Source organism: Petaurus breviceps, unplaced genomic scaffold (genome assembly GCF_028583685.1).
Source record: "Petaurus breviceps papuanus isolate PSGF00001 unplaced genomic scaffold, PetGlider_PUasm1.0 90808, whole genome shotgun sequence".
In the NCBI taxonomy this organism is placed as follows: Eukaryota; Metazoa; Chordata; class Mammalia; order Diprotodontia; family Petauridae; genus Petaurus; species Petaurus breviceps.
In genome coordinates this window covers 5,201,502-5,213,973 of record NW_027187349.1, presented here as the reverse complement: position 1 = coordinate 5,213,973, position 12,472 = coordinate 5,201,502, and the positions used below count along the sequence as shown (strand labels likewise).

General features: G+C 37.3%; 1 protein-coding gene across 3 annotated transcripts in view; it reads left to right on the top strand.

The window, feature by feature from the left end:
• PRKN (parkin RBR E3 ubiquitin protein ligase) overlaps positions 1 to 12,472 on the top strand; it is a 1,996,139-nt gene that overhangs the window by 1,376,623 nt on the left and 607,044 nt on the right. For all 3 annotated transcript variants that reach the window (XM_069070393.1, XM_069070394.1, XM_069070395.1), the window contains one exon: positions 1,738 to 1,874. In XM_069070393.1, the coding sequence (XP_068926494.1) occupies positions 1,738 to 1,874 (137 nt within the window). The remainder of the gene's footprint in view (positions 1 to 1,737; positions 1,875 to 12,472) is intronic.

Genomic DNA, 12,472 nt, shown 5'->3' with positions numbered 1-12,472 from the left:
TCATGCTGTTCGATGGAATGAAAAGCAAAACAATTAAGAAAATAACAGGCATATATTTGAAAGACTTACCTAAACTTAAAGATTTTACTATGTACTTGCAGAGGCTCAGTGTTTTATCATGTAGATGTTCAGAGGAAAAGATATGCAGCCACAAAAACCTGAGTTTGTCTCAGTTCTGTGTGATTCTGGGAAGATCACTTTAGTTTCTTAGTATTCTAGGTGACTCTCTAAGAATATAAGTTTTAGGGAGGGTGCTAACCCACATAGGTAGAGCTAAGTTCCTCGTTTGAGAGTTCCCTATGCCAGTGTTTTCACAGTTTCAGTCCTTGTCCTAATCAAACAGAAAAGAATGACTTGTAGAAACTTTTAAGATTACTTCTATATTCCTATTGACCAAACAATGCCACTGGCAGGGGTGGAGGGGAGAGGGAAAGTATTCATATATACAACATATTCATATCAGTGATTTTTTGTGGTAGTAAAGAACTGGAAATAAAATGATACTCATAAGTTGGTGAATGCTTTTAACAAATAATGGTATACATTTGGAATGTAATGTTAATTTTTGCCACAAGAAATGACACAAGGAAAAGATTCAGAGAAATGTGGAAAGACATATGATCGGATGCAGAGTGAAGGGAGCAAAACTCAGAGAACAATTTATGCAATAGCTACAGCTTTATAAACAACAAGTTTGAAAGACTTAAAAACTGTGATCCATGAAATGACCAATCACGGCTTCAGTAGACTCATGATGAAGAATCTTTCCCACCTCTTCGTAGAGAGCTGATAGAATAAGAGTATAGAATGAAGCGTGCATTTTACAGACATTGCCTATGGATGGCTGTGTCTTCCTTGACCATGTTTTTTTTCTGTTGTTGTTCATCCTTCATTTTTGAAGAGGAGCAGTGACATAAATTGATGTCTTGATTTCCACATGAATTGGATTAAAGCTACGTAGAGTTCCACAAAGTTATCAGTCTCATTGTCTCTTCCTGAAGTCATCTACGTCTGGTGGCAAGACAAAAGTCACGATAACTGGTGATGGTCTGAGATGCAGTGGATGACTTTGGCATCCTTGATATTTGACCAAGCTCTAAGCATTCCACAGCATCTGCTTCCACTGCCTTCTTGGCCGTTGGAACAAATTATTCGCATCAACCCATTCCACCAGGGGAAATTTTCACTTACTCACTGATGGGTTTGGGAGCACATTGGTTACCCTCAACCTTGTTTACACTTATTTGCCAAGATGAGTTTACCTGGGGTGTGATCACTATATATGCTATAGCTTTTTGGAGACTATTTTTGAGACAAGGTGAGAATGTTAGAAGAAAAAAATGGCAAAGAAGGGAAAAATAATAGCAGTGGAAATTTTTTAATGCACAGAAAGGGAGAGCAGAGAGAGAAACAGACAAATCAGAACATCTTTGAAATAAATACCGGTATGTTGAATGTACAGTTTATTTTTCAAAATTCTATACATAATAGAGATTCTTAATTTTATACAGATATGGAAATGTTTAGATTTGTCATGTTTAGAACAGCAGCAACAACAAAACCTAAAACTAAAATCCTAAAATGCTATAAAATTCTTTGAAAAGATTGTAACTATTGTATATATTAAGCTTATGTTTCTGCCCTCCCTTCTCCCTTTTCTCCCCCTGCTGCCATCCCTCCATTCTGACCAAGTAAGTGCTGCTAAATGAGACTTTTTTTTTCACTGTGTCTTATTAGAAATCCTGTGTTGGTGTTCCAGTGTATCCATCGCCATGTCATTTGCCTAGACTGTTTCCATTTATACTGCGTGACAAGATTGAATGATCGACAATTCATTTATGATCCAGTACTTGGGTATTCCCTTCCTTGTGTGGGTAAGTCTGTTGTTTAAATTTTTTAACCAACTTAAAAAAAAAGAAATCAAGGTTGAACTTAAAACTGAGTCCATTTTAAGCAAACATAAGGAATGTTAACCTATCTTAATGATTTGATGACCAAATTTACATTTATAGCTATATGTACATATATGTGTATGTGTGTATGTTTATTTTCTTCATATTTATATGTGTACTTCTGTAGATTACTGCCTATGTGCATGGAATTATTCCAACAATATCATGATAATATTTTTGAAATCAACCAGTGGATACTTTTTAAAGAGGAAAATACATACACAAGACTTGTAAACACTGTGGAACCACAAATGGAGTATAGAATACGGTTTCTGCCTATGAAAAATTTAGAGTCATATTGTAGGAAAAAATTTAACATTGGTGAATGGTATATAGAAAGATACTAAATGATGTGGTACAGATAATAAATTTGATAGGATTTTGGAGGCACTGCTGATCAGTGTAAACTGAGTTTGTGAAGAAAGAATTTGTAGAGCAACTAGGGCAAGCTAATCCTAGAAAGGCACTCAAATCCCTTGGACTATTTTGATCCTTCTGTTGATCTGCTGCTTTTCATGTTACTCAAGGCAGATTTGGATCAAATCAAATGTATTCCATATATATTGTCTTTCCTATTGGAATGTAAACTCCTTGAGAGCAGGAAATGTGTGACTTTTATGTTGGTATCCCCAGAGATTTGCACATAGGAAGCATGGTCTTCAACATGGTCAGTGAATCCCCCATGCCAAACTAGTGGGACAACATATATAAGAGTCACACAGGATGGAAAGGCAAGGATGAGTTGAGACTGGTATTGTTGAAAGTCATGTGATCACAGATTCATTTGAGTACATTAGCGTTTAAATAATCATTCTGAAATGTCATTTTGGCTCTAAAAAGTTTTTGTGTCATTAGGTCCTTTTTTTAAGATACACATTTTGTTTTCCAAGTTGTTAAGATTTTAGCAACATACTAACTTCAATTCTTCTTTAAAAAGTCTACCTCTTGACCTACATATCTCTGAAACAAATAAGTTATTAACAGTGTGCCCTTATCCTCAAGTGCTAATAGGAAATTTAACGAAGACATCTGTTAAAAATTATTTTTATCAGTTGCCACTGCAGTTTTGAAAGACAAATCTCTAAAGAAATGTCAAGTCTCAAATCTTCTGAGTTGTTTTGTTGACAGGGAACACAATAAATAGATGTACATTATTTTTAGAGTTTAAGTCAAAATTCCTTATTGAATTTCATCAGTTATGGCTACCATAATTCTCTCTGTCCTTGATAAGTATGGTCAGAAAGTTATGAGCACACCTGCCTTCAAAAAACAGAGACAATTATGAATTTGTAAGGCCTATTTGGAATCTGTTCAGTGACAAAGAGTGTCCCCTGGAAACTAGACCAAATAGCAGTCCCTACATTCTGTGCATTTCCTCTGAAACCAGCTTCTGTCTACATTCTCTTGAACCCTCTGTCTCTCTGATAAAGAGGGAGAAAGTTCAGTAGTTCAAAACTCTCACTGCTCAAGGGGTCCTTGATCCCACTGCCATGGATAGACTTAACATCTATGATATCTCTGCTTCCAGTTGTTGGAAGTTATAGTTTGGATAATTTTAATCCTATTACAGCAAAACACACCTTTACTGACCCCTGACCACAATAACTTGATATCATTTGTATGTTTTATAAGGTATCAGTTTTTACATTAGTTCACTGTTTTATAAGTTTTAAATATCTCTCTAGGAGGAATCAACTTGTTCTTCTCAGCAAGAATAAAACCCATGTGGCTTCCTATCGGTGGTATTAGGAGGTTAGACAGGGTTTCTCCTTTAAAAGAAGTGATAAAATCAACGTATCCACTAACCAGTTTTAGATTTTTTAGTCTAATTTTTCAGGTACCAGTCATGATAATTAATAGTTTCTACTTTATGCTGTTTTAAAACAAATGCCATTTTGATGTGTTTGTGTTTGTTTATATGTATCTGTATATGTGTAATTATTTAGCTTTTTCTAATCTACTGAGGGATGGGGTTTAAATAGATTACCAACACAAGATCACAAATTCAGTTAAAAAGCTGAATGAAGTTACTGAAAGATGCATACTTTTGTGTATATACCATAGCTCGATAACATGTGTGTTTGTTAGTGTTCACTGACTTGTTTCTGTTAACAAAAAGGGGAGTTGCCATGGGAAATATATACTTTGGATTGAGTTGAAAAGTGTATATTTTTATATAATATTCACTGGCTTCTAGTTATACTGAAACTAGAATAAATTACCCTGGAAAGATGCCATGAGCATTGCTTAAAAAACTAAAAATTATTAAGTTTTTCTGGTGCATAATGTATTGAAATTATTGTACTGATGCTACTCTCACTTTCTGCTGTAGCTGTTTTGAGCTAACTGTCATAAAAGGTCTTCCCTGAGACCTATTAGGCCATGGAAGTGACCCTATCCTAGGTTTTCCAAGCCTCTGCCAAAGGAATGCAAGTTTTATTAATAAGTTCTACCAATGTGATAAGGGTTTCCATCCCACATAGACCATATGTCTATAATCTGATAACCAGCAAAATTTGGAGAAGGTCATTCCTAGTAGTTTGGCCACAAAGTAATATGTGTGCATGTATGCATATATGCATGTATTTGTACACATAAGCATAGGTATATGGATATTTGTATATATATATATATATGTAAGTATATGTATACAAAAAGATACATACAACTATATGTCATACCACCGTTAGCCACTTCTCCTGAGGCTGGGGTGAAGAGGGAGGGCTATAGTGTGTAATTGTGTGGAGTACTCTCATTGATGAAATTAGACCTTTTGATATATTACAGGAGTTTGTAGCTAAAGGAAGATCTCCTATACGTACTCTAGCAATCCTTATTCAAACATTCTGATTCTTTGCACAGTATTAACTTCTACCTACAGCAGCAAAACCATTGAAGCCACAAAATCTCATAAAAATTTAGATGTCAAGTGAACAAAAATGAGATTAAGTAAGTTTTCTAGTATTTTTCTACTTTTTCTTCCTCAAAGTCCTTCAAATATTAGCTCTGTCTTCTATCAGCAGATGATTTCCCAAATCATATTGATTCTACCACCCTTTATGGTGACAAACAAAATCTTGTTTAAGCCATTGATAAATGTTATGATGATGATTCATTTGTATGCACCAAACAACATTCTTGTGAATACATACATTTTTTAAGAAAATGTCAAATGCTTTTCTCATTTCTAAGAATTGTTGAGTATCCATTTTATTTTAAAGTAAGAATTGTTTTGAATCTATGAAGAATAAGCATAGTGTTGTGTTTTGAATTAATAATAAAAATGTCAATATTTGGAGAAGTGGTTGTAGGGATAGCTTCTGAGTCAGGAAAAGCTGTGTTCAAATTTTGACTCTGATACATACAAGCTTTCTCATTCTAGATAATTGATTTAATCTCTAAGTGACCCAGGTAATTCTTTAAGACTAACATTGCAGAGAATATTCTGATATACATTGGAGGAAGGAGTTCTCACAGAAAGCTATCATGACTTTGGCAAAATAAATAAATAAATGAATAAAAATAAATGCAAATTATGACAAGGCTTCAGTGCATTCCAGACATTTCGGCTGCATCACTTTTTTAAAATACTGTTTTCCCCCAATTACATTTCAAGACAGTTTGTAGCATTTATTTTTATAATATGTTATGTTCCAAATTTTTCTCCCTCCCCTCCTCCTAAAATGGTAGGCAGTTTGATATAGTTTATATATGTGCTTTCATGTAAAACATATTTCCATATTAGTCCCAATTGTGAAAAAAGAAACAGATCAGGAGGAAAAAACACAAAAAAGAATAAAGTAAGTGAAAAAGTTATACTTCTGTCTGCATTCAGAGTCCATCTTTTCTTTATCTGGGTGTGGATAGCATTTTCCCTTGTGAGTTTTTGTCCTTGCCTTGGATCATTGCTGAGAAAAGCTGAGTCACTCATAGTTGATTATCACACAATGTTGCTGATAATGTGAACAATGTTTTCATGGTTCTGCTCATTTCACTCCACATCAATTCATGTCAATCTTTCCTGGTTTTTCTGAAATCTGCCTATTCATCATGTCTTTTTTTTTTTTTTTTGCTTTTTGGAGGGCAATTGAGGTTAAATAACTTGCCCAAAGTCACATGGCTAGTTTTTTGTGTGTGTGTGTACTAAGTGTCTGAGGCCAGATCAGAACTCAGGTCGTCCTGACTCCAGAGCAGTGCTCTACTCACTGTGCCACCTAGCCACCCCAAGTAAGCAACTGGTTATTGTTTGTTTTGTTTTTGGAGGGCAGTTGGGGTTAAGTGACTTGCCCAAGATCACACAGCTAGTTTTTGTATTAAGTATCTGAGGCCAGATTTGAACTCAGGTCCTCCTGACTCCAGGGCCGGTGCTCTATTCACTGCGCCACCTAGCTGCTTCTATTCATGATTTCTTATTGTACAATAGTATATTGTTACATTCATATATCACAGCTTGTTCAGTCATTCCTCAATTAATGGGCATCTCCTCAATTTCCATTTTTTTTCCCACAACAAAAAGGTCTGCTATAAATATTTTTGTACATGTGGGTCTTTTTCCTTTTTTATGATCTCTTCGGGATACAGACTTAATAGCGGTACTGTAAGATGAAAGAGTATGTACAGTTTGGTTGTCTTTTTGGCATATTTATAATTTGCTCTCCAGAATGGTTAGATCAGTTCATAACTCCACCATCTGTGCATTAGTGTCACAAATTTCCCACATCCTCTCCAACATTTGTCATTTTCCTTTTTTGTGGTATTAGCCAACCTGATAGTTGTGAGGTCGCACCTCAGAGTTGTTTTAATTTGTGTTTCTCTAATCAAAAGTGATTTAGAGCTTTTCTTCATATGGCTATAGATAGCTTTGATTTCTTCATATGAAAACTGCCTGTTCATATCTTTTGACGTTTTGTCTGTTGGGGAATGACTTGTATTCTTATAAAATTTACTCAATTATCCAAATACTTGAGAAATGAGGCCTTTATCAGAGACACTTGCTATAAAGACAATTTCCCAGCTTTCTGCTTTCCTTCTGTAAAGCCAAGAACTAGCAGCTTTCTGCAGGACTGCTGCTGTGAACAGATTCAAGGTTCTGATTATACAGTATAGTGAACTCTCTATTTATTCAGTAACAAGTTAAGGCAAAATATCCACAGAAACCAAAGTACAACATTCACAATGTTATAACTTGGGAACTTATCACTTAAATGGTCACATAGTTTTAAGCAAAGTACAATCATTTAGTAACTCAATCATTTAGTAAGTCCTTAATTCAGTCATCCTGAAGGAGGCTTGTCTCCTTAATGGACACAAACTACAAAGATCAAAGTTCTCCACCCCTTGGTCACATTGTCTTAATCTCTGCAATCAAAAAATCTTCTTTATTCTTAACTGGAGAAGTCCTTAACTCAATCATCTAAATGTGAAGGTCAAAGTTCTCCTCCCCTAGGCCATAGCAAATCATGACCTTCTCAGTTTGCATTAAATACCCAAGGAGAGGTCTTTTCATCTTGACTCAAGGCAGGCTTTCAGCTTCCATGGTTCCTCTTCCATGATTCCAGCTTCTGCCCAAATCTACCTGACTGTCACCTGAGTTCAAAGGCAGACAGCTCTCAGTTTCCTGTCCAGTTCTTTGTGCAGTTCCTGTTCCATATTGAAGCTCACAATGTCTAGTCCACCTCAAGTCCTTCACAGTTTCTGTTCCTGGGAAGACAAAGCCTAAAAAAGCCACAATGACATTTATTCACATTGCCAGATTCCTCTTCAATTCACTCTCTGCCTGCAAAACAAAAGGTCTTAGAAACACAAATCATCAGTATAAACCCAGGACCTCTGAAAATGCCAGTAAGACCCTTCTCCAGGATTTCTGTAAACATACGACAAGAAGATCCTCTTTCAGGGCTTCTGAACCAGCAGCAAGGTCCCAAGGCTTCTGTAACAACAGCAACGTCCTCTATCAATAGATGAATCTGACAAAGTAACATCAAAACAGAAAGACAGAGTACCAGTACCACAGCCAGGCTTCCTCCTGGTTCTCTTCTCTTCTCAATTCTCAGTTCAGTTCTCAGTTCTCATTTCTCTTAGCAGTTCTCCTCAAGTCTCAGTTCAGTCCTCAGTTCTCTTCTCTCTCTCTCCAGAAGTAGCAGCCTAGCCTCCAGATGCTTGCTCCCAGAAGTTCTGACTTCTCTCAGCTTGAGCTTTTCCTTATATATGATATTAGCTCCTCCCTGTTCTGCCCTTTCTTGTTACATCAGCACCTTCCTCCCACTGTGGGTTCACAAGTTCTGGATCTTAATACTTGGCATAATCATGAACTTAGAACAAGGTACTAAGTACCTGTTTGATTGCAAATACAAGGAGCAGGGAAGATCTTCATATTCACATTACCATTACACATTATAACCTTGGTTGCATTGGTTTTGTTTGTCAAGAAGCTTTTTAATTTAATATAATAAAAATTATCTATTTCACATTTCTTAATCTTATTCTTATTTGGCAATGGACCTATAATTCACTTGATTTATCCTTTAAGAATTTGGATGCTGGGGGTCAGAGCCAAGATGGCGGAGTAGAAGCACAACCTTCCTGAGGCTCTGGCTTCCATCGTCCCCAATCCATGTAAAAAGGGGACTCTAAACAAACTTTGGAGCTGTAGAACCCACAAAATGACACAGAGAAGCTAACCTCCTGCTGAGGACAGGCCAGCAGGAATCCAGTGCAGGGCTCTGGGAGCCGAACCCAGCCCCATGCAGAGGCTTTAGCCCCAGGGCTGGCCTGACCAGTCGCCGGCCAGAGGGACTCCAGATCAGCAGCAGCTGTGGCCATTTCCAGATTTATCAACACATAAATGCAAAGGACAAAGTGAAAGGTCAGTGCAGTCTGGAGTTGGGGACCAAGTAAGTGGGAGGGCAGTGGCTTTTACCCCTGGGGCGAGAAGCTGCTGAGACGCTGGCACAGCCAGCCAGCACCACATGGCAGCTTCAGCTCCCGGCCTGCAGAGTGTAGGGGGCCAAGCACCAGTCTGAGGGGTAATCGATCTTGCTTTAACCTGCCTGGATCTGCATTACAGTCTAGGGTGGAGGTCCTGGGGTGTGTGTCCAGCTCGCCAGAGCATGTGGAGACCTCAGAGAGGGCACCCATCTAATGCCTCCGGCAGCTGAGAAAACCCCATCGTTTGGGATGAAAGCTTCCCTGTCTGGTGGCAAAATCCTACTGTGGCAAAAAGCCCAAAAGTCAAGTAACTGAGTGGGAAAATGATCAGGCAAAGGAAACAAAGCAGACAGAAGATTCCAACATTACACTCCTATTTTGGGGACAAAAAGGAGCAAAGCATGGAACAAGAGGAAAACAATGAAGTCAGAACTCCTGCACCAAAAGCTTCAAAGGAAAATACGAGCTGGTTACAGGCCATAGAGGATGCTTCTTAAGAAGCAGATAAGAGAAGTGGAGGAAAAATTGGGAAGAGAAATGAAAACAATGCAAGAAAATTATGAAATGAGAGTCAACAGCCTGACTGAGGAAAATAATACCTCAAAAAACAGACTGACTCAAATGGCAAAGGAGGCTCAAAAAGGCAATGAGGAGAAGAATGCCTTAAAAAGTCAAATTTGCCAGATGGAAAAATTATCTCAAAAACTCAATGAGGAGAATCATTGCTTCAGAATTAGATTGGAGCAAATGGAAGCTAATGACTTTATGAGAAATCAACATGCTGTTAAACAGATCCAAACAAATGAAAGAATAGAAAGCAATGTGAAATATCTCATGGGAAAAACCACTGACCTGGAAAATAGATCCAGGAGAGATAATTTAAAAATTATTGGGCTACCTGATGACCAAAGTAAGAACCTAGAAATCATCCTCCAGGAAGTTCTCAAAGAAAACTGCCCTGATGTTTTAGTACCAGAGGGCAAAATAGAGGTTGAAAGAATCCATCAATCACCTCCTGAAAAAGATCCCAAAAAGAAAACCCCTAGGAATATTATAGCCAGGTTCCAGAATTCCCAGATTAAGGAGAGAATATTACAAGCAGCCAGGAAGAAACAATTTGAATATTGTGGAAATACAATGAGGATAACCTAGGATCTGGCAGCTTCTACACTGAGGAATTGAAGGGCTTGAAAATATATGATATTCGGGAGGGCAAAGGAGCTGGGATTAAAACCAAGAGTCACCTACCCAGCAAAACTGAGTATCATGTTTCAGGGGAAAATATGGTCATTCAGTGGAGTAGAGGACTTTCAAGCATTCTTGATGAAAAAACTAGAGTTGAATAGAAAATTTGACATTCAGATACAAGAAGCAAGAGAAGCATGAGCAGATGCTCATTCAACAAGAACCACTTCACTCTCTCTTCAGTCCTGTGCGCCAAGAAGTCTTCATAGCCATCACTGACCTGAGGTGACTCAGCAAAACATCTCCTTTATAATGTGTTTTCATTTGTGATCAAAGTCATAGCCAACTGACTTAAACTAGTAATTTTAATGCCTAGTTGCTATTTATGGAAGAAAGAGTAAGAAACATTTATTCATTTGGTAAGAGGTCTTTGATCTCATTTAAGGTATCCCCTTAATTGATTAAAGGAATTTAGGATTTTATGGGACATTCAAATACTATGGAGCTTCAAAACCACTTGGGAACATAGGTCCCTTTATTATGTCCCTGGCCAATGTGCTGACTTGTTTATTACTAGTATAAGTCATATCCAACAAACATGCATAACAGTCAGAACTGAGAAAATGGATGAAATGAAGCCAAGTACTACTCCACTCTTTTTTTCAGAAAGGCAGAATTAGAAATCTTTCAGTCTTCTAATAAATGTTTAGAAGTACTAGAATAAACCAAAATGCTTCTGTATTTCTTCCATAAAAATAATAAACAAATTATAAAAAAAAAGAATTTGGATGCTATACCAATTTGTTAATATATGGTTAGTATTAATATTACTTCATTGTCTATGGTGTCATTTAGCAAGATGTGGTTTCCTTCCTTATATTTTTTAATTAGGCCTATTTTTGCTTTTCCTTTGTCTGAAATCAGGACCCTCCCCTTTTTTTAAACTTCAGCTAGAGAATCATAGGTTCTGCTCCAGCCCCTTACTTATATGCTCTGTGTGTCTCCTTCGGTTGTGTTTCTTGTGAACAACATATTGTAAGATTCTGGGGGTTTTTTTTATGTACTCTGCTATCTTCTTCCATTTTATGGGAGAATTCATCACATTCACTTTCTCAGTTATGATTACTAAATGTGTCTTTCCCTCCATTCTATTTTTCCTCTTGTTTGTTGTCTCTCTCCTTTCACACTTTTCCTCTTTGACAGTGTTTTACTTCTGTCTATAGCCTCCCCCATTCTGTGCTGTCTTCTGTTAGAACTCTCTTCCATTTTACTTAATCTCCTTCCCTTCTACTTTCCTGTAAGATAAAATAGATTTCTATATTCAACTGCTTGTGTATATTATTCCCTCTTTGAACCAATACTGATGAGAGTAAGGTTCAAGTAATGCCCATTGCCCACCCTCCTATCTGTCCTTTTCCTGTAATAGGTTTTTTGCACCTCTTCATGTGGAATAACTTACCCTATTCTATCTCTTATTTTGTTCTGCACCCACTTTCTCATCCATTAATTATTTTTTTAATGTCATTCACTTAGATTTACCTTATTCCTGTACCCTTTGTCTATGTATAGTCCTTCTAGATGTACTGTTAGTGGTACAATTTTGAAGAATTACAAGTATCACCTTCCCCTGTAGAGATGTAAATAGTTCAGCTGCATTGAATCCCTTATGTTCTCTTTTCACCCTTTTAAGGCTTTTGTTGGGTCTTGATATTGGATATCAATTTTTTTGTTCAATTTTGGTCTTCTCATGAAAGCTTGAAATCCTTCTATTTCACTAAATGACTTTTTTTCCTCTTGAAGTATTATGCTTAATTTTGCCAGGTAGGTAATTCTTGGTTATAGTCCTAGCTCCTTTGCCTTCCAGAATATCATATTCTATGAATTCTGATACTTCAGTGTTGTAGCTGGGCAAACAGTCAACCTGCAATGGGTTGACCACCATGTGCTTCAAAGTAGCCTGGGAAAAATGCAGAAACTCCTCACCAGCCTCAGCACATGCCAGACACTAGCACTAGGATCCTGGTTCAGTGCCGTGTAAGCTGTCAGACTTCGATGGCATCCAGAAGCTCCAGCCACCCTCTCACCCATGACACCTCCTCAGTGAAGCACCAGACAAGAAGGTCCTCCATGGGCCCCAGAGCAACATCATTGCAACACCAGGTAAATAGCCAGGGCCTGTAACCCTAGCACAAGAAGCCTGAGACAATACACCTTCCACCCCAGAGCAGAGCAACCATAAACCAAACAAATTTAAAAAGAAAGGAAAAGGTCAAAAAAAGCAAAAAAAAACAGCCAAAAAAGAATCTGATAATAGAAAGTTATTATGGTGACAGGGAAGACCAAGACAAAAACTCAGGAGAGGACAACAATGTCAAAACATCAAAGAAAAATGGGAAGTGGTCTCATGA